The 23,276-nt window shown below is 40.2% G+C and overlaps 1 protein-coding gene across 3 annotated transcripts in view; it reads left to right on the top strand.

Annotated features, from left to right (window-relative positions):
• asic2 (acid-sensing (proton-gated) ion channel 2) overlaps positions 1-23,276 on the top strand; it is a 410,231-nt gene that overhangs the window by 360,358 nt on the left and 26,597 nt on the right. For all 3 annotated transcript variants that reach the window (XM_084743472.1, XM_084743471.1, XM_084743470.1), the window contains one exon: positions 15,313-15,463. In XM_084743472.1, the coding sequence (XP_084599598.1) occupies positions 15,313-15,463 (151 nt within the window). The remainder of the gene's footprint in view (positions 1-15,312; positions 15,464-23,276) is intronic.

Raw genomic sequence — 23,276 nt, 5'->3', positions numbered from 1 at the left:
GCCCACTCCTTGACAATTTTTACCCTCCTCTTCCTGTTTATTCAATATGACAGAGACAAAAAGGCCAAAAATCACCAGAGAACTGAAGTTGCTAAAAACAAATTCTTTTTTTTTCCTACTTTTTCTGTCTGATTTATTATTTCTGTGCTCTCCTTTCTCGACTAGCAATAAACAAAAGCCGAACATAAATTTCACGATACACACCATCTCTTGCCTTCTCTTTCTTGATTACTGTCATATACATACATAATCTTTTAAATTGTGGTTCTAAAATCATTAGCGATCTGTGATCAGTGGTTTCATTTTTGTCTGTGTTATTTCATGGATCAGTGCCTCTGCTGCACAGCACATATTAAATGCTGCTCCAGCATGGCTGCAAGCTGCTGTCAGGTCAGTACATTACATTATGTTATTATCCCAGGGTTATTCTTCCTCATTTTCACGGGAAACTGAGCCAAAATCGTAAATTCATGAGGGAGGCTCACTTACACAAGGAGGAAAATGTATGGATAGTGGAAGAGTTACTTCCTCACCAAAGCCTTTTTTATCCTCTTTTGGCCCACTGTTTTTTTTACTTTCTAATAAAAAACACCACCTTGTCGAGATACTGTGAGATATATTTTCATAGAGAGGCTGCCAATGCTTTTCATAGCAAACTTTGACTCTCTTTCACACTTACCGTGTAACGGTGAGTGTGTGCGTCAGCTGTAACTCCACCGTGAATAAGATGGGACGAAAATAATTTTTTCAGAGGGAGTTCCACTCTCTCAGCTGAATTTCAACAGGAAGTACAATACGCAAATAAATCATGCATGATTCAAGTTCAGCTCGACACTTTACCACCTCCATGCTGCGAGGGTTATGGTTGTCATAGACAGACTTATTGGTGACCGGGGCAAACTCAGGTATGGGGCCCTCCCTGTGCTGGTTTTCCTTTTACCTCAACCAAGGGTGCATGTGGAGCCACGGAGCAGAGAGACTGTAAAGGTAACAATTATTCAGTCAAATTCATTCTCTGGTCAGAGGTGCTGACAGGAGAATTGACCTTGCATACATGTTTTTTGATGGTGGGTGGAACATGCAGACTCCACATGGAGCTGAGATGTAAATCCGTTTCTTGCTGTGAAGCAAAGTGCTAACAACTGCGCTGGTTTAAATTATTATCAGGATTTAAAGAAGACAAGAGTCTACTAGCGAGTCTGTCAGGCTGTACAGCAGAGGGGAACCCTGAGGGCCTTCTGGGCCTTCAGAGAGTTCCTAGCGTATCAGTATTTTAAATGTTATGTTTAAATATATTATATTTGATTTATTTCATTTAATTATTACACTATTCTCTTCTAATTCTAATTTAAACCTCATTTTCTATCAACTTTGCTTCAGAAATTGAAGTGTTACTGACCCGAAAACAGCAAAATAGAGCTATCCAATCAGATTTTTTGTTGTTGTATCTGGGCAGAGAAAGGTTAGAGCTGGCTCACTCATTTTTTAGGACTTCATCACTGGGACAGAAGGCCACACAGCCTGTGTGTTCGTTTAGAAATGCAGTGGGCGGGACTAAAAATAAATCCCTTAGGCCCTCTGTAAGGCGATATCTTGCTCGAGACAAGCAGTCGAGACTGATGCTGTTGCTAGGTGGCTAACGTGATAGCACCGCCTTCTTCAAGCTGGACATTCGCAGCGCAGCGGAGGATCTGCAAAGGACGGTGTTATTTGTCCCTGAGTCTGTCAGAAAACTATTTTCAGCCTGTTGAATCTTCTTCTTTAAAGCCTTTAAAGCTCTTCCATCACCGTTATTTTTGAGACTCTTTTTTTTTTTGAGACTGTATTGACATTGATGCAAAAACAGTCATTATTATGGATGACTCCTCCTCCTGTGCACTCTGCAGATGCCACTCCTCACCTAAACCACATGGATTATTTCCAACACACGAGACACGTCTGTCTGCTGTTTGTCTGCTGCATGTGTGAGTTCATATTTTCAAACGGCTTCTCTCTGCAGCAGAAAGTCTCCTCTCTACACCACATTACAACTGTCCTTTCATCTTTGCACTGGCTTCCTGTTAGTTTTAGGGTTGATTTAAAAATTTATTTATCAATTTTAAAGCCTGGAATGGTTTGACCCCCCCAGCTATATTTTTGACCTTTTAACTTCTTGTGTGTTGTCACTGGCACTAGGATCCTGAAATGCTTTTCTCCTGGCTGTTTCTAAATCCAGAATCAAAAAAAAAAAAAAAACAAGGTAACAGAGTGTTTGCCATCAGCACACCCTGACTTTTGAACAACCTTCCAGAGGAGATCAGGATGGCTAAATCTATGCCTTACTTTTATTTATGTTACTATGTTTTATTGCTGTAATTTATGTTATATTGCTTATTCTATATATTATTTTCTTGGTGGTGCTACTGTTCTTAGTTGTTTTGTTTTTTTTTTACTATTAACACCTTCATGATTCCTGTTGTTTGTTGTTTATACCCTGTAAAGCACCCTGTAAACCTTGTTGTGAAGAGGTTCTATATAAATGAGCTTTTATTCTTATCATCGTTATGAATGTCTGTACCAGATTTCATGGCAATCCACTCAGTGACCACTGAGAAATTTCACTTACTTACTTACAAAATTACAAACTGCAAACCCTGCTAGTGTTGCCAGAGGAAAAATCAGGGGATCAGCATAATTCTCTACAAATAGGCTGCACAGAATTTCACTGAAATCCATCCAGTAGAGGTTTTTACAGTCTGGGCCAGTGTGGTAGACTAACTGACCAACATCTCCATCCACAGAGCCACATTGCATGTTAATTGCAGGCCTGTGACTGGACACAAACTCGATTATGAAAGTCGGACTTTTTGCACATCCGCCACTCCGACCTAAACAGCTTTTGCTTTGCAAAAACCGATCCCTGCATGAATAGAACAATGCGTCTCTGGTTGTAGAGCACATGTGACCGGAGCCGCTGTTGTCCCCACAGTGAACAAGTTAATGGGTCTTTTGTTTTCGATTTTTTTTCATCTCCATTTGGAAAGTCCACTGCAAGCATCATTGGATATAAAGGGATAATGAGGCTCTGCTCCTGGTATTGATCATATCAGACTTGAAGAAGCTCCACCACGTTGCCAGGTCTTATACATCAATAGTGTTTGTCGAAGATAAGCGCTGATGTAAAGAAAAGTCACACAAAGCAGGAGAGCAGTTCTTTACTCTGAGCAACAAGCTCCTCTTAGATCACGTCTCTTGAAATTCCTGAAATATCAGAAGGTTCTTTGTCCTCTTCTAGAAGGCCCATTAGAAAGGAGGCTGCAGATGACAATGGCTATAATCTTAGCAGTGCATTAAGCAAATTTTAGCAGCCTCACAAAGCCGACATCGTCTCCACATACCATTGTGAGAAAGTCAGGACATGTCATCCATTCACATAAGATGGTTTCCTGTATGTGATTAGGTGCTGCCACAGGTCCCCCACCCTCTGCCCATTACTCAGCCTTGCATCAGCCCCGGCAGAGACAGCCAGATTGTGACAGGTGAGATAGAGCCCCACCGGCCATCAGCGAAAGGTGACTTATTAAAAATAATGACTGAGTGTGTGATGTGATTGATGACTTTGGGCTGACAGCTGGTTGTTCAGGGCTATATCTGGACGCCTTCTGCGCACTGACATGACTGACATGCTGGGAGAGACGGAGCAGAGCGAGAGAGTGCATGTCATTTTAATATTAAAATTTTTCTGCACCTGCAAGAGGGAAGGTGGTTGAAGAGGAGGAGAGCAGTACAATTATTATTCAGGGAGTACAAGATGTTCGACCCGAAGTAACTTCTCTTATATTTGATGTCTTTCTGAGGCCCTGTCTGAACCTGAGGGTATTGAAGAGTACACACTATAATAAGGAAAGGAATGAAGTGGCACAGGGCACAGAGTCGTAAAATAAATACATTTTAAGGCACTTTTTCTGTTTTCAATGAAAACTGCCTGGGAAGCTATGGAGCTTATTGAGCTTTTTATAGTAGTATACAGAATCTTTTCAAAACTAAAGGGAGGATTTTCAAACTATGTGACTTTTGGCTTCAAAGAATAGTTGAAAATGTTGGGAAATTTGTGTATTAGCTTTCTTACCAAGAGAAAGATGAGAAGATGAATACCAAAGTGAGAAAATACACCCGCCAATGCCTCTAAAGTTTCCCGATTATCATGCTGTATCTTATTTGTTTAAAGGAGGAATATGTGATAATCGTGAGTACAAAAATGAGAACTGCAGTCCAAATACAAGTTGTAGCCACAGATGGTTTATTAAATAGGTTGAAATCTTATTTATTTATCTTATCTATGGTTGAAGTGAGTTGTTTCCCCTCATTAAATGACTCTGAGTCATTTGGTGAACATTCAAACATTAATTGTAACTCTAATTAATGTGAAAGGGCAAACAAAAACGGTCATTCTAGCCAGGAATGGAAATTTCAAAGGAGGACTCCATATACGGAGTATTTCAACTGACATATCATGGTCATTTCATGGTTTATTACATTAATTATATTGCAGATTTCTCCTACACATAAATATAATTATTTATTGGAAGTATGACTTGGTTAACAACAGAAGCAATGACTTCACAGTGTCTTGAAGTCTTTTCATCACAGTGAAGTTGCCAGGTTTAACAGGACTAAAACCACAACTTGTGCGCAACCATGATACTGCAATACCTGTAGACGCTGCACAAGAGTACCTACCCCAGTCACAGCTGTAGCAGGCTGTGAGACTATTTAATTCATCCTCAGAACTCCATCATCTAAAATAGCTTGTTTTATTTTATTTCTATGATTAATTATTAATTCAATCATTTATTTATTCAGTCAAATCTGCTGCATAGAATTTTAACAGCGTTTCTTGTGAGTTCGAAAAGGGATCTCCAACTTTATCTTGTTGTACAACCCTGTGTTGTGTGATGTTAGTTAATCTACTCTGTATCATGTGGAAAACTCCAGAGAGAATACATGAACTGCTCCATGGTTTGATATGACTTTTGGCTCTCTGGTCTGGGGGACATTGTTTGACTCGTCTGTCCCTAACTGGACATGTGATGTCCTCCTCTGATTAGCTTTCTCTCCCTTTTCTATCTTTGGCCTGCTCTTCTTTTGAGAAAGGCAGCTCAGGTTTCATTTGAGCTGATGATGGAGTCAAAACAACAAATCAAATGATTAATCATTTTGGGATCACTTCAGTGTGATACAACCAAGCATCCCCACTGCTTTTCTCCTGCCATCCTCCCAGAGTTTCTCACCGGTGGTTAATAACTATGGACGCACCCACATCAGTATCGGCACAGATGCTGAGGTTATTGAGTGGATCAGGTTCGGGCTGTGACATGACCGATCTATATTCAAATTAAAATCTGAGTCTGTGTTTCTGCTACCAGTTGCATGTCGCGACAGTCGCCAAATGAGCTGTTAGTTTCACAGCGGTCCTGGGCCTATGCCTTAGTGCGCCCCCTGATCTGCAACACTAAAAAACATCACAACAGTAGTTTTAGAGACAGTTAGCAGTCAATCTCTTGGCAACTCACAATTCGTTTAGGTTTTGATTCAGATTATTATAAAACATCTTGATCATCAAAACGTTATTTGTAGATATGATTTATTTTTCTCTCCCTGTGTGATTACTTGCTACGGATTGTATCCATCTGTGGTGGCTCGAGCTCAGCTATCTCACCAAAACTCAAGAAGTAGTTTAGTTTAGGAAGTAAACAGGACGAATATGTTCATGCACGATCGATTTGACCATCCAGCTGGTTCCACCGTAAGGAACGTATAGAGCTCAGTCTTGCAAAATTGTTACAGGCGATCATGATGTTAAGAATTGGGATTTAAATTTCCAGTTATTGACTTTTCTTCATCGATAATCTTTCAAGAGAGAATTGTGATTCATCTAAGAATTGATTTTTTTTTCTCCACCCTTAGAGGTGCTGGTAGACATATTTTTACTCCAAGAGCCAAATTAGATTATTTTCAAGCCTTTCTTTCCTGTCTAAGGCAGACTAACTTCATCTTGCCTCCAGCTCTATCAGCAGAATTGCTAACCATTGTTTGTCGTTCAGTTAAAAAAGAGAGATCAATTGGTGAGAAATACAAAACAAAATATGTTGAATCCTATAAGGTCGAGATCAATAAACATAAAAATTATAGTAGACTTGTTTTTGGAGAAAGGCAGTCGTTCTGTTCATGTGTCAGATTTGTTTGTTTTTTTTTTTACATTGGTGCGTATTGAAAGAAAAGGTGGTTGTCGGAAAATGAACCTGTCACCACAGCGCAGCATCAGAGTAATGATGTATAACACTGTCATCATTAGGACAGTAGAAAACACATCACACTTATTACAATCCTACTGTGTGACGCTGCTAATGCAACTTTGATTATTGTCTGTATCAATCAACGGAAGAAACAGCAGCAGATGCAGCATTCACATGTAGTTTCTTCTTTCTAGTTTTTATTGATGTAGGAAAAAAACAAAAAAAAAGCACATAATCGTGTTTCCAAAAGTGTTGAACTGTTCCTGTAAGGCTGCATTAAAACTGATATCGTGGCCTTTGCATATTGGCCAGCCAGGAGCCTCAGTATATGATGATGAATTACACTGCAACACTCTTATGAGATCTTGTCCTGATCCTCCCAGCCTCCTGCTGCATGCTCTCCTGTTAACCTATAGCCTCATAATGGGTCTGACATGAGACAAAAGCTGATCCTTCAATGAATGGAAACTGGGTGGATGTTCAGTTAAGGTTGCTCTTATTGTGGAGGATATTTAAAGGGCAAAAGATGAAAGGCGCTTGATGAGGAGGGGCCTGCTGGTGAATCAGATAGAAACCGGAGTGAAAGACGGATAGTAGCTGAACAGAGCAGCTGCCTATTAGAAAGCAGCATGATAATCGATCTGGCCCTCCAACAGAAGTGTAAGCCTCCCTGTGTCTATGACCAACCACTTGTAAACTCCATTAAGCCAAAGAAGTCTTCGACACACATTCTACACCGAAGACAATAACCCTGGTCAGAGTTCAGCCACAGGGATTTAATTCACCTCTCCACTCGAGAGGAGTGTTTGTCTTTTGATTCCTGATTAGTTTCTCGCTTTCTCTATTTCCCTCCTCTCATGTTTATCTCTCCCACTCTCTTTATTCTTTCTCTCTCACCCTCCCTTTTTCCCTCCTCTCCTCTCTGAGACCATAAATACCACGCTGGCAGCAGCGACTGCAATCCTTTGTGTCCTATCGCTGCATGTGCTGTCTTGTAAAATAAAATATTATTGACTGGCGTGGTGAACTTACATTAGGGTGCGATGATAAATACGTTTCATAAAACTCCCGACACGCAACATAAATGGCAGAATTTGTTTAATGCGACATGAAATATGTTTGGGATGTGAGAGTGTTTAAGTTGCACGGGGAGCGAGCTTAGCATGCAGGTAGCAGAGTTGCGTGCATAAAGTCATAATGATGACTGAGGCAGCTGTCTGTGTGTGTGTGTGCCTAAACCCCTCCTTTCCCATTCTGAGTGCCAACCCTGTCGCTAACGCAGCAGCCCTCTGCATTATTTATCCCCATCGCAGTACAACCACTTCTCGGCAGCGGAGAAAGTGCACACCTTGCAACTCAAAGACCTTTTTCATAAACTTTCCTCATCTCTTCTTCTACCAGAAAGTGTCGAGGATAAAAAAGCCCTCACTCTTCCCTTTCTCTCCAGACACTTAAGCTCCCTTTCTGCTTTGTTTTTAATAGAAACCACCTGCTAAAATCTCCCATAATGGATATTGATTTGTCAAACAATAACACCAGATCACAATAGACAGCTCATGTGAGCGCGGTGTAACCTTGAAACTTGGAGCCTCTTCATGAGAACCGATAAAACCTGCTGGCTGACTGCTATGTTTAACATTTCAATTTACTCCTCAGTGCTTTTCACTTTATGCCCCGCCTGCCAGCAAAGCAAATGGGATGAGCGAGAGAAGTGTCTTATTACCTGCTTATTCTGTAATGGAAAAATACAAGAGGGGTGTCAGGGGAATGTCATCCGGCAAAGAATGAATACGGATCTCAGGAACATTTCCTGTAGTTCTACGGAGAGGAATGACTGCGTTTTATAATGGTGCATGAACAACACAACAGACAGAAAGTAATAGCAAAGTCAGCATGCAGCACCCAACAAACAAGCTCCTCAGGAAGCTACGTCCAATCCCAAACGGGCTGTAATATTACAAATGCAATGTACTCATCATCCAGTCTTTCTGTTTATTGATTTTAACAGAAGATGGCCTGCCCACATCACTGAATCAGCGCAAATAATGAAAAAGATGTTTGAACAGTGGCCAGCGTGGCAGATATGGCAAAGCTCTTCCTTGCGGTGGATGGGGCTTTGCTGTGTCAGTAACATTAAAAGTTGGATTTAAATAAATAAATGTGGCGGCGCACTTCAGGGTATTTTGATGGCTTGGATGCAACTTGGACAGAAGGAGATAAATAAGGGGCCAGTGGGAATGGGAGCACAAAATAAAGAAGAGATAGCATCCCCTTTCTGGAGCAATAAGCTGCCAGTCTTTTGGCATCATGTCAGCGAGCCATTTGCAAAGCACTGATAACAGAATAGGATTGTATGCAAAAAAGGAAGCGAAATCAAAATAGTAGGGGTCTGTGAAGGTCCAGAATGAAGAGCTTAGTGACTTCTTGAGACAAAGTCAGATATTTAGGGATACAGCAATTTATTAAATATTGCGCTATATTTCCCATTCACGGCATTACCCAGGAGCGTGTTTAATAATGTGATTTGTGGGTGGTTGGAGCTAACAAACTGACCTTTCATCATGACAGGAATATACGCTAATGGCCATATCATTTCTGACTTCTACTCTGTGGGAGGCAATGCGCGGCAAACAGGCGAGGTCGTGCCGTGTTTGCAGCTCCGCGCTTCCAGACATTCACATCCACAGCTGTGAATACTAATGAGACGTGTTTTGTCGGTCAAAAGGCATTTTAATTGGCAGCATAGCTCCGCGCGCTCTCACTTGCAGCTCAGCTCTCAGACCTCTGGCTTGGAAAAGGAGGAAAGTAATGTGATATTGGCAGCGGCGGAGTTTGACACCTCTGACATTTTATACAATAAAATGTCCAGAATTGAACAGCAACAACAAGAAGAAACGGGAGCAGCACAAAGTATACTCACCATTAATTTGAATTTTTTTATCACACATGGCATGAAAAGTTGAAGTGGCATTCAGTATTCATCACTGTTATTGTAATTATAAGTGAATCTGCTTGGTTGCTCAGTGCTTTAAAGGTCTAGTGTGTAATATTTATTTGCATCTACTGGCAGACTATGGCAAAAATGGAATATGACATTCATAAATATGTTTTAAATGGTGTATAATGATTTTTACATTAGAATGAGCCATTTCTATCTACAGAAGGCGCAAGTCCTCTTCTACAGAGGCCACTATATTAATACAGTAGCCCAGAACAGACAAACCACATTACACATTTTGTGCAACTTTTGCAGGCCACTATAGTTTCTCCTGCATGCTTGGAAAAGGAGAGTGAGATGAGATTTAATTTTTTAGAGTTAATTTTAACTCTTGTCTTGGTCTCCACCAGCCTCTGAGGGAAATAGTTGGCTCTTTAGCTGTGAAATGCTGAACTGTGTTCACCAGATAGTTGCTGTTTTTTCTGACTTCCTGGTAGGAAACGTACATTGGGTTCGTAGAGCTTTTTCAGAGTAAATCTGCTGCTGGAAACAAGTTGATAAAAAAAAAAAAAAAACAGTTAAAGTAAAGAATAACAGGAAGGTTTTAGGCTGTAAAAACCAAAACCATGAGGTGAAAGATGTTGATTTGATTAGCTGTTTACATAACAACATTGATTAATGCAGCTTTAACAAAAGAGCAGATTGTATTATAGCAGGTTATGTTGTCAGCAGATAATCAAATAGCAGCTGGGAATCAGTATTGGCTCCCTGGCATTGATCGAGTGCCACCCGAGCGAGCAGAGGTTATCATGGACTTGTTTATTGCAACCTTCTCCTTCATTGACAGAGATGACAACTAGGACAAACTTCCTTATGCAGACAGTGATAGTCAATATTTTCTATTTGACTTTTCACTGGTGCAATTTCCTTGTTAAATGAGAATTGATAAGTCTCACCATTATACATTTTTCAGGCAGAGCAGTGCTTCCTGCGCTATTCTACATTTGCGGACAGGTTTGAGAACTCATTACCTTCTCCCATCTGACAGCTCCACCTGAGGCGGCAGATCAGGAGGGAAGTGAGAAAGAGGGAGAGACAGAGGCAGGGTCAGCGGCGAGGATTTGCAAAATAACAGAGCCCCACTGTCAAGGTTTTGTTAGTGTCTTTGTCATCCGGTGGCTGAGGAGGAGCCTTTGTGTCTGACTGAGGTCTAATGGGATGTTGACCCGGCCCTGGTCCTGTCTGTCAAACATCATCAGTCTTGACAAAAGACGTGAGAGAAGGGCGCCCAGTGCCCCCCTGAAGGCTGTTCCTCTCTTTAAAAGAGAGCCAGGGGCGAGAGATGTTGACAGTAGACACTTGGGAGCCAATTGCTTAGAAAGGAAAGAAAAAAAGCTATCAGTGAAATGGAATATTAAGTCCAATCTGTGCTTTCGTCACACACAAATAATGGAATAGCAAATGACTGTTGGCTAATTACACTTAATGCTTCGACCAATTAGCCAGCGAGGGTTAAATGGAACACTTCAATCTGTGTTTGGACAGCTGCGTAAATGAAGTTCATCTGAAGCATCATTACATCTCACTCAGGAGAAGTCAAGGTTACGCGGTCCATGTCAACATACACTTTCCACTAATGAAACTGGGTTCTGTGTATTAACGTTATGGTTAAATTGGTGGGCCTGTGCAGACATGAGAAACGAGTGTCGAACCACCACTGCTTGAGATCTCTGTGGTGTCTCGCCTTCTCTGAGGAAAAAAAAAAAAAACCCTGCCACATCTTGTACCTGCAAACGAGGAGCGATGGTGCCATGAATATTTATCTGCTGCCCTCCTCACTGCGCTCCGGCGCTCCTAGCATGTCATTTATTTTGTGCAGATACATATCTGTCGGGAGCACCTCTGTTTAGCATAGGTGAATGAACCTGTAATGTGGCACTTCATATTCTTCCGATCCGCGCCACCTTGGCGGCAGTATGGCATTAGCTAGTCGATCAATCATGTCAGTAAACCATCCATGAGAGGGCCAGTGTCAATAAAGGAGGAGGAGCATGAAATGAAAAATCCATCCAATCCAGTATTGAAAAATAGCTGTTAGCAGTGCACTTTGCCATCCATTTTGTCGTCTTTTTCTGCAACATAAAACATCAGTGTCAGTGGTAAACATCAGGCCTGGTTTTAGTCCCACTGAAGTGTCTCTTTCCTGGCTCAGAAATTTTAACCAGTACTGACGAAACAAGGGATGTGATTTAGTGCAGAAGGAGCAGAGATTAATAATAGGTAGATGCTATTTGCACCCAGGTGTCAGTAGCCTACAAAGCTGTTTGCACCTGGGGTGGAAAAGCAGATGTGGTTATTTCCACTCGCATGGCTGAGACAAACCACGATGTTTTACTTAATCTAACCGACTAGTTTTGTTTCCTGAACCTTACCAACTGCAACTGAACTGGAAAAAATAAGAGAATTAATATGTTAAGTGTTTTTACTGATCTTCAGGTTGCCCGAGTCAGGACTCCATCCCACTCCCACGGTACACTCCAGCAGTGAAAATGGCATATACTTAAATTGATATTGATTTTTTAGGTGTATAAAATATGTTTTGCTGCTGACCCCGTCCACAGCAGTAGATTGCTTAGCTTCCTAAACCACTACTCAGTGCTGCTTCTCGAAACTGTGGGCATGCTGACAGCCATCTACTGTAGTTAATACACTGACAATAGATAAGTACTTCATACCACCCCACTTCAATTTTAACACATAATTATAATAATCACAATCAACATTTCTGTCTCAGTCTACATACGTGGAAGACAAACAGCTGCTGCCCACAAGTCTGCAGCTGTGTTGGACTGTGAGGATGGAAAGTGGTGATGGGAAATATCCCAGTGTTTACAACACTACGTCCACTGAATTTGCATTTAATTATCTATGATAACAGACGTTGGCTGACATTCACATTTTTTAAATTTTTTTCTAATTTAGAAAAGTATTAAATACACCAACTCCCACATGACATGAATGCTGTATGATTGTTTTGTTTGTTTTGATTGTTCTTGAAAGTCATTCTAAGAAATGTAAGAAACCACTGACTGCGTCTAGATTTTCACATGCCTTTGCATACATGTCATGTGACAGCCAGCTGACCAGGAAAAATCACCAACCAGAGGAAGTTACGTACTTGTGCATCTCCAGCTTGCACTGCAGAATGTATATGTCATGCTGATTCTATCTTCTCAGCCATGACTATGTCCACATTTTTTTCTCTTTATTTGTTTTTTGGCACAAAACATAGCACAGACAAGAGCAACCAGCTGATGACAAGTTTAAGATGCCGTTTACACACAGGATAATGTGATCACATTATTCATTCTCCTGTATTCTTATTGCAATGCCTTGTGCATACATTAAATTTTGCATGTTTGCGTTAGCATGCATTTTTCCTCTTTCAGATAAAATATCACCTACAGGCATGGGTACATAAGTAAATGGTGTCAAAGCGCAAAGATAAAATTAAATTTCAGCAGTTAACGTTGTGAGACAGTGATCATGCAGTTGGGACATATGTGATGGATTGAAATCTCTCTCCCGTGTGAGAGCATCATGATATTGATGTTTAAATTTTAATTTCGCAGATAGGGATCCACAGGATATCACTGCTCTCACTTCCCATCACTCACTATCCTCCTGTCACTCACTGCAGGACCGAAATGGATGGTTGTTATGGTGATTACTATTCATGAGTAGAGACCTCACAACTACAGTCTCATTTACATGTTTGCTTGTGTTGCACACATGCACACACACACATACTTTTCAAATAAGCTGCACTCTGCAATTTTAACTCAATCTATTATTCATAAATGCCTCAGAGCCATTTGGTGGCTCTTGTGAAGTGTTGGTGGTACAGAGAGACATTAGTGGAGGAAGAAATCGTTCGTACCTCTAATAGAAGTGTGTCATTGTATTGTTAACACACACACACAAAGCAAGGAAAGAGTTTCTGTAGTGTTTCCTGAAGCGCTGTTGAATTTGGGGCCAGTAAAGGCAGGTCGCTCTCTGTTTTAAGCGATTACATAGGAAATAGCCTGTTTTGTTTTTTGTTTTTTGACCTGTTGCTTGTTTCTGTGGTCTCTGCAGTTGCTTGGCTTTACCTAATAATAGCGGTGCACAATTCAAAAGCAGCAGGCTCCTGCAAAAAGAAAGGTTGATAATGTGAGAATGAAGGAGAGTGCCTCGACAGCCTTCATTTATTGTCAGACCTTTTCTTCACAGAGACACACTTCATAATAACACCTCTTGCCTTCAGGGCTGTGTGTGTCTTTGTGTGCAGTGCGAAGTCACTGAAAAAAAACTGACAATTGTGCTGAAATAAAAGAAAAATACACTGCCAAAACGATCACACATTAATGACTTTAACCCTTTGCACACAGCTGATGCAAATTGGGTCAAAAGTCGAATTGTCTCTTTTCTGAGTGATAACTCAGCCAAACAAGAGCACAGGCATCATACACACACTGTGGCAACCAGTGCAACCCACAAGAATAGACTATGACATATTTGCTTTTATGACATTGTCCTTCTACCACCTTTTCTTACTTGTTGTAGTTTGGATGATGGGTATCATCTGTTTGTTAATCACTCGCAGTTTAGTGTCATAAACCATTGTGGATACAGAACAAATAAGACATATCTCTGTTACAAAGACTATTTTATTTATATTATATAAGAACTGATCATTAAGCTTGAATAGAGATGCTATTTTATATATTTTATACGTAAGAAATGCAGAAACTAGAGTTTTGGTTGTTCAACTTCTAGTCAATTGTTAGAGTTTGCAAATATACAAACATGAGTTTGATTGTGTTGTTGTAGTTTGTAGCTGTGGAAGGTGTTTTTATGTCAGAATTATAATTATTTGATAAGTTATGGGAGTATACTTATAATCAGATAAGTGCTGGATACAGTCTATTAATGCCGTTACTGAATATCATTTATTGAACTTTGTATTTTCTGGAGCTGGTCCTGTCTATATGTGTGTTTGTGGTCTTTATATTTTGCAACGTTACGTATTATTATCTAAATTGAAGTGCATTGTCAGAATGGAAAATCTTTTCTGGACCCCAGGAAGAATATCTGCTGCAGTGCTGCGGCTAATGGGGATCCTGATAGACTAATCTGAACTCACACCCACAAAATTTCGGAAATGCTGAGGGAAGCCTAAGGCTGAAACCTGTCAGTTTCTTTCTGCTGCTGAGCAAAAATGTTATATAATTATTTGTGAGTGCTGATGACTTCATTTGGTAACCAGTGCAACTTGCTCTTGCTAGTGAAATCCCCATCGACTGCCTACTGTTATACTACATTTCTGCTCCCTTCTCTCATCATATGTCTAATATTAAGTATACTACAATTCTTCACACATGCATTCCTCTCTGTTTTATTTGTTTCATTTTAGGACAATGAAATGTCACACTAGTTTGAGAAACTAAAACGTGTAAGTGTGTTTACGTTTGCATGAATTTCGGGATGACCCCTGACATCAAATGTGATATTAATCCGTATTTTTTAGTTTTGTCAGTGAAAAAAGTCGTGGATGAAATCTATGACAAAAATTAGCTGTCAGTGAAATTAAGAGTGATTTGGTCCCAATAAAAATAGCGTTAGAAGACGTATAATTCCATTCATATGCAAAATAATCATATTTCTGAGTAGCCTGAGTTATCATAAACATGCATAGCTGATGATGCTGTAAGCTTGAAAATAAAATGGAATAAAAACTGCCAGGAAAGAGTTAAATACAAAAGAAGGGGAACACAGATGGATAATGTTTGGCTGCTGGAGTGCTATTTTGTTTGAAAGTATTAGATCAAAGCCTTAATGTGAGGAAACATATGGTGGCTTATCATCATACAACTACGTTTAATTTCCAATTTGATGCTCTTGGCTAAAAACAATGTCTCCTACATGGCTGCAAATTGGTTCCATTGATGTACAATTAGCAAGTGCATCTACCGCAGTGTTATCTTTATAATGTGTTTGTATCAGCGTGACTGAGTCGTCACTTATCAGTCCCCTCCCTCTGTCTTTGTCTCCTCTCAGGTGTTCACCAGGTACGGGAAGTGCTACATGTTCAACGCTGCAGAGGAGGGGAAGACGCTCCGGACCACCATGAAGGGAGGGACGGGAAACGGGCTGGAGATCATGCTGGACATCCAGCAGGACGAGTACCTGCCGGTGTGGGGGGACACAGGTGACCACCTCTTTTTTTTGTCCCGCTCATTTGAACAGACGGGGTGAAACGAATTGTTCTCTTATCTACAAGAACCCACAAAGTTTGAGATGTTAATATAACCAAACTGATAAAATACATTAATATCACAGCCTCAAAGTGAATTTGAGACTCTGATGAAAATCAAATAAAGTGTTTAAATTTTTATTTCCCCAATTGTGTCTTGCACTGAGCCTTTGGGCCACAAGTATTTTTTTCATTCACTTTATTTAATTTAGCTATAATTAACACAGAAATGATCCAGTGTCCTCCAGATGAAATCACTTCAGGGACACTTTCACACTCAGAAACTCTTATTAAATTTTAAATCAAATAACTCCAGAAATGTGTACGATTTTTTATTTAATTCTCTCTTCTTTTGCACATGAACATCAGTTAAAATCCTATTCTTAACGCTGTAGTTACTAATTATTATTTCAAAGTGTGCTTTTATCACTGATACAACCAAAAGAGTCCTTCCTCCTGTAAGATTTGCCCACTCAATCACTAAAAGGAATATTTTTGAGCACTGGTCTATTATTTGTTTCGAAGCACTTCTTGTTACACTGCTCGCATCAAGCATATTTGCTCTTGTATTCACTCTCACTAAGACTCTAAACAAAGTACCTCCAAACGAAGTAGGGATGGATATTATTTGAAGTGGGGATCTTTGAGGTACTTATTAATAATCAGCGGATTATCTGCAGTAGATGGTGGTCAGCTCCCACTTTGAAGAAGCAGAGAGGAGTACCAGGGCAGACGCTAGGCACTTAAAACCACTCAGCTACAGAAAGGCCCATCCAAAAAAATCAGTTAAAAAAAAACAGTTTAAGTGTATGCTATCATTTCAGATATTTTCACCACTTTACCGTCACACAGCCTTTTGCAACAAGAGACTGCTGTTATATCAGGGGGATGTCCAGACCCTTTAAATTGTGGTGGCCCAGGTGGGGGACTGGGGTGGCATGAAGTACATGCCTATGCATGTGCACACACACAGCATTAATTTAGCATTAATCCCATTAATATCATGCATTTTAATTCCTCATATCTACTTCATATAATAATATAAAACTTCTATACTTTATTCTGTAAGTCCTCAAGCAGAAGCTGTGCCTCCTTAACCTGCCATGAAACTCCTTGAAAAAAAGTTTTATTTGCATTATTTCTCATTTTATTTATTATTTATCATATATTTACCAATTTGCTGTTTGTAAAATGATCCACAAGTAAATTGAGCTGGTAAAGAAATAAAAAGTCGCATACATACAAAAGAAAATAATGTACATTTAAATCTACTCAAAAAAGTGCTGGTCAAACTAAGGTCGCACTTCTCACTGGACAGATGGCCAATCGTACTTGAGGATAATGGTGTGGCAGATCAGGTGGTCAATCAGACTTCAGGGGTGACCAGTGCCCTCCCAGACCTCTTTCTGTAGGGACACTGTTACAACATATACGTCAAATGTTGCTCTCTCTTGCTCAATCAGACTCCTGTTGCAAAAATGTTATGGATCTTCAGCAGCAATTAACCTGAAGTTTCTCAAAAATGTTGCTCCCTTGAGCATCCAGCATGTAATCCATTCTGTTGTTCCCCAGTATCTCCATAGTGGCTAATCTGGCTAACTGACCAAACTGTAAGTGCACACTCTATTGCTTAGCTTCCTGCACAGCTGCCTCCCTAAACTGGGGGTGTGGCGACCTCTATCTACTGCAGGTAATACCCTAAATATGAATAAGTACCTCATACAGCCCCACTTCAAAAAACCCAAACTATCCCTTTAAGATATTAACTCACTGCACCTCCTATCCTCTGTGGGGATATTTTTCCTCAGAGCATGTAGACTTTCAAAGATCATAATACATATTCAAAACCCTTTTCAAGTCAAGCACTGGAGCTTTTTTGGTAATCTTTATTATAAGTGCGGCAGCTTTACATTACTCTTCATACTGATGTGCATGTTAGAGGTCTTTTTAGTGGTTCAGATTTAGAGTCTCAGGGAGGCTTCCTGCATGACTGGTTCCACAGTAAAGCTCATTGAGTGGCCGGCTCACGTCTGAACCAGTGGAAGGGCAGACAGGGGAGTTCCCAGTGCAGCTACCCGAGCTACGAACAGCCCAGCAGATGGACATTATTTACTCTGGGCTCAACTTAAAGAAGATCCATCATGAAAAAGTCAGCCTCCTATCAATCCTCCTCATGTTCCTGTATGGACAGCAGGTCCCTCAGCCCCCCTGTCCTGAACTCCTCTTGGTTTTATTTCTGTTTGAACAAGCTGTACTCCATCCACCGCGCTGACAGCATGTGGAAATCCGTCTCTCCCAGCAGGCTCCGGTTTCCAGTGCCCTTGTTTGTCCCTGCGTGGTTTAATTAGCCCAAATGAGCTGAGTCAGCCTCAGCAGGGAACGCTGTGTCTCCTCAACAGAAACAGGTCCCTACGCTGTGCAGGCATGATGGGCACACACTGTATAGGGACTCTTCCCCGTCCCCTCCTACCAATTATGTTTTTTTTTCCTATCCAACCCTCACACCGTCTCCCCTCCCATGTTGTTGTCCATCATCCTGAGGCCATAGTCAATCTCTGGGGCTCTATTAGCACACTGGTCTGTACAGGGAGCTGCAGGGCAGCCACAGAACTCCCCCTCACTTCAACGTGACAGACAAACATAAAAAAAACGGCATATTTCACAATGTGAAAAATGAACAAGACAGATATAAGTTTGAGTGGGGGAGAAAATAGATGGCCTGTTGCCTGGATACCCAACTTCATACTCACTGTACTGCTGACCAAACTGCTCAGTGATGGAAATAATAAATGAATTTCCATCTGTTATTTCCATCCATACCATGGCTGTAGTTTTTTCAAACAGACCTTGAATATTTACCCAAAGGGCAACATGGCAACCAAGTCTACATGATTAAGATTTTAAATCAGATCGTTAACCTACAATGTGTGGTTTTTCCTTCAGTTATTTAATATATGGATACCTACTAGAGATGTCACATTGCCAGACATTTAGAGGTTGATACCAAAACCAGTGAAATTCCATGATTCTTGATACCCAATTCGCCACCATTGTAAAAAAAAAAAAAAAAAAAAAAAAAAAACAATAATAAACTTCAGCCGTTGTTATTTTTCTTTGCCACCTGAAGTAAAAACTCTTCTGAGCTTTGAGGACAGAAGACTGAGGGGGATATTTACTAAAGCTGACACAAATCACTGTCAGGGGAGCAAGTTGCACATGTCTGGAAAGTAATGGAGTGCAAAAGTGATTCTGCTCCTGTACTTTCTATGTAATGAACCTGACTGCATGCAGGAGTTTAGAGATTCAGTATGTAAGATTTAGGGGAACCTACTGTCAGATTAATGCAGTTTTGATTATAATATTCAGGAGTATGTTTTGATTAATGTATAATGTGGGTTTTTTGTTTTTTGTTGTTTTGTTTTTTTTTTTACCTTAGAATGAGCCCTTTACTGTATATCTACTGAGGGAACAGATGCTCTTCCACCAAGGCTGCCATGTTAAATTGCAATGTTTCTACAGTTGCCCAGCACAGACAAACCAAACACTGGTTCTAGTTAAGGCCTTTCGCATTTTTTTGTGGCCACTATAGATTCTCCAACATGTTTGGAAGGGGAGGGTGAGGCTCCTGAGTACTTGGTTGATTGCAATCTGCAACTTCTCTGCTAGATGCTACTAATTCCTACACACTGGTCCTTTAAATTCAGTGACATGGCGCAAAACCACTAGTCTAAAAATATTTATTTAAAATTCTTACGCTATATTTTAATGACAGATGACACAGACTGAATGTTAATGAGTCATGAAGGTCACATTATATTAGCCTAAACACAGTAGCCTTTAGCATTTAGCTATTGCAGATGTAGTGGAACATAAATGGCTACACAGCAGTTAATATATATATACATATTGTGTATATAATGAGTTGAGACAGAGCTGTAGCTGCATGTCTTCAACATGTTGTTCTTCTGTGCAGGTAGGTATTCTTCTTCTTCTTTGGCCTTAAATAGGTATATTTGAACACCTGTAGGTGTAAACACTGTCCCCGTCGCATCCAGAACAATTGTAAACCCATATAAAAACGTCACATGCATCGGTCCTCGTGACATCTGTGATGCCAGCTGAGAAGAGCTGAAAAAGTTTAACCTTGGGTTCAACAGATGCCTGCATGTTGCCTCCTTTAGCTTTGATCCCAAACACAAGCTTCTTGTTTTTGTGATTGCTAATTTGGAGGGAGTACTAAGCTAAAAGTAATTAAAAATAGCTCGCAGCACCTGCATGCTGACAAACACAGAGACTTTCATTTTTTGCGGGGAGTATAAATAATTAGTTAAACTCCTGCTGCACACTGACCTTTTTTCAAAAGTCATCTGAAGTTCGGCATCGAACGGCCCTCTCCGATATCAGATTCGTGAAGATTGATCAAAGTTTACACACTCAGCATGCACCACGTTTCCCTTCAGCAGCAGAGCTACAAAATGTGTGTAGTGTGGAGAAAAGCCCTTCAAAGGCAGCCTGTGAAATATGGATGAATTTTCGATTTCATTCCTTCTTATATGTATAGCAACTTAACGTCTTTTTTGAAAGCATACGCATCGACACAAAACGCAACACTCAAGCACAGAAACTCTGACATTTCAGAGTTCCCAAGCAACCAGTTGTGTTGTGCTCACCCACTACGTCTATTTTTAGCAGAATCATTGATAGAGTGATGCACAATGTGAGAGATGTGCAAAGAACTATTGAGTTATTGAACTCTGAAAATGAGAGACTTGTTGCATCAAGTGACTTAATGTCTCCTTTTTGCTCACTTTGCTTTGTGTCTCATCACCAGTCTGAGTTATATGTCTCGGTCTGTTTCCCTGTGTTCTGTGTGCCATCCCTCCTCACAGATTTTAGCTCCCATTTTATGTGGCAAACAGGCGAGTAAAGCCAGACAAACGTTTGAGTGCAGAGCTAAAATCTCACCACGCATCTGTGCTCTTTGTGTCTGCTGTGATTAAATGAAAGTGATGGTAAAAAAAAAAAAAAAAAAGCTCTCTGCCTGAGAGGAGCAAAAGGATGTTTGTTCAACAACAGGTTAAACCAAGTGCAAAGTGGAAGTGGAAAGTCCTTGATCCTTTCATGTTTCCTACTTATGTCACTTCCTTTTGTGGTCAGTATGATGTTATCCTATGCTTATCATGTGTGTGTGTGTTGCTTTTGCTCAAAGCGATTCTTCTTCTTGTGCAGCAGACATTCTCTTATGTTGGTGAGGATAAATTAGCTCCATGAAGCAACTGTTAAATATTTAAGCATCATCCTAAAATTATGTATTTTTAACTCACGCTGATGTTGGTGAACTTCAGCTGCAGCATGATGAGTGACTCAAGCTGTCTGTGGACGCAGTACTCATCTGCTGCTGTTTAGAGGATCGTTCCTTTCATTTTGTTGTCTTGTTGTAACTTGTTATTTGTCTCTATAGCTGCACAAAGTACATTTATTAGAATGATAACAGTTTGTGCAAACAGTGGAAATACAACATCAGCCACAATGTGACAATTTCTGTGTTGCAGCCTCGGTTTGTGATTTAAGCTGAGATTAGTGTATATTTTTATATAAAAATGTGCCTAATGTAGGTTTGAAGACAGTATCTGAACTGAAAAGTAGAGCAGTGCACCAAACAATAAATCAGAAGTGTAGAGAAGCAGTATTGAGGTAATGAATGCGATGTGAACTCCTCTTTATTTGGCTCCTTTTACCTCATGCATTTTTACTTTGCATTTGCTTTTATTTTGTTGTTTTACTTGCTGTTTCGTTGTTTTGGCTGCTACATATTTTTTATTTTCTGTAAAGCACTTTGTAACTATGTTAAGAAAAGTGCTATATAAATAAAGTTTCTTCTTATTATTATTAAACAGGTTGGAAAAACATGGAAGTTTGAACATTTACATTTACATGACATTACTGGGAAACTCACGGGCTGATGGGATCATATGATATAATAAAAACATTTGCTAATTAGCACTAAATATAGCTGCAGCTCATGGAAATGTCAATAATTAATTTTTTTGCAGGTATTTTGTCAAAGTATTGGATGGATTATAATTTTGACATGATGATGGCGCTAGATGAAAAGATCAAAGTTATCAAGATTCATCATCAGGGGATGATGATTTTCTGAACAAATCTTTTATGGCAGTCCATCCAATAGATGTGATGGACTGACCAGCAGACTGACAGTTCTGAAGCAGCAGTCGCAGCAACAAATGTAATGTTATATAATGGTAACACTGGCCGGTCTTAGATGCTGGAGGAACATTGTAAGCTAAAAACAAGCCAGTCGCTCTTTATTTCACTGCGCAGTGCATTTCAGATCAGAGCTGCCACACGGTCAGAAACACACAAAATAGATGAAGTCATCACATTTATCTTTCATTTGCCCGATCGGACAACTGCACAAGGCGTTCCACTTGCCCATACACAGAGTTTACCTGCCCCGGGCAAGCAGGCAAGCGTTAGTGTCGAGCCCTGGTTTAGGTGTGAGGGTGTGCTGGAGATTTTGCCTCAGCTTGCCAGCTCCATGTGTTCAGCTCTTGACACTTTCATGTTAAACACACAAACCTGACATACCTGGTTCTGAATATGAATGAAATGTGAGAAATGTGAAATGGAGAGGCAGGAGAGGTGGAGTGGTGTTACTGACAAACGTGCCTGTAGATGGAGAGGAGGACCCTTCAAAAACAAGCCTATACACTAACAACACCCTGCAACAACCAGGAATAATTACCAAAAAAGATGTGGGTTTTTTAAAATTTCATTACTCATGCATGCACAGATGAATTTTCTCATTTTTCTCCATCGATCCTCTCCTCTCCCTCTCATGTTGTCCAAGAGCGAGATTCACTTGAAATGCTAAAGAAGAACGGAGGTGAAATCAGAACACCACCTGAATGCATTCGCTGTCATAAAAAGCAGCGAGATTTAAGCTACGATTATAGCAGCAGATAGCATCTTAATTTAGTCGGCCTCTCTTACTTTGTCGAGTCATTTGAAGCCAAATGAGTGTGATAGTGGTGATGAAATACATCGTAACTACAAATCTATGGAGCTATCTATGAAGGCATGGTCAGATACTACCAACATCATTAGCAACGATCCTCTTGATCATCTTTTGATGTGGAGAGCTGAACTGACTGGAGCACAAACAAGCACAGTGAGCTCTGTTTGCTCTGATCTCTCACACACAAACACTCTTTCTCAATGTTCCCTCCGACAAGACATGCAGTGTGCAAATACAAATATCTAATTTCCACTCTCAGAAGAGATTATTGCCTTTTGACAACTGCACGGGATTTATCTATAGGATGACCAGCTTATCCAGTGTTCTCTGTGTTTGCATTATCGCTGTTTGCTCTGTGCACTGAACAGGTTTGCATAAGCCTCTGTTTGGTCATCTGCCTCCAGTACAACAGTGTAATGCAGTAAATCTGGATGGGAATTAGAGCTGAAACAATTAGTCAACAAGAAGGGCATTCAGAGTGCTGACCAGGACAATAATTCATTCTTTTATGACATGCAAATCTGCAAGTGCAAACTTCATGGTCAATATTATAGTTTGTTCTTGTCTAAAGTAAATTTTGAACATTTTCCCTTTATATCTCTGGTGGAGTTTCTTCAAGGATTCAAGTTCATTTATCGTCATTATACAGCACAGGGTTGTACAACAAAATTAGACTTGTAGTTCCTTCATAATACACACAAAATACAACATATGTACACGATTGTCCAC

This window comes from Lutjanus erythropterus, chromosome 19, assembly GCF_056507025.1.
Source record: "Lutjanus erythropterus isolate fLutEry1 chromosome 19, fLutEry1.hap2, whole genome shotgun sequence".
Taxonomy (NCBI): domain Eukaryota; kingdom Metazoa; phylum Chordata; class Actinopteri; order Lutjaniformes; family Lutjanidae; genus Lutjanus; species Lutjanus erythropterus.
Note: the sequence above shows the minus strand (reverse complement) of the source record. Positions and strands in the feature narration are given on the sequence as shown.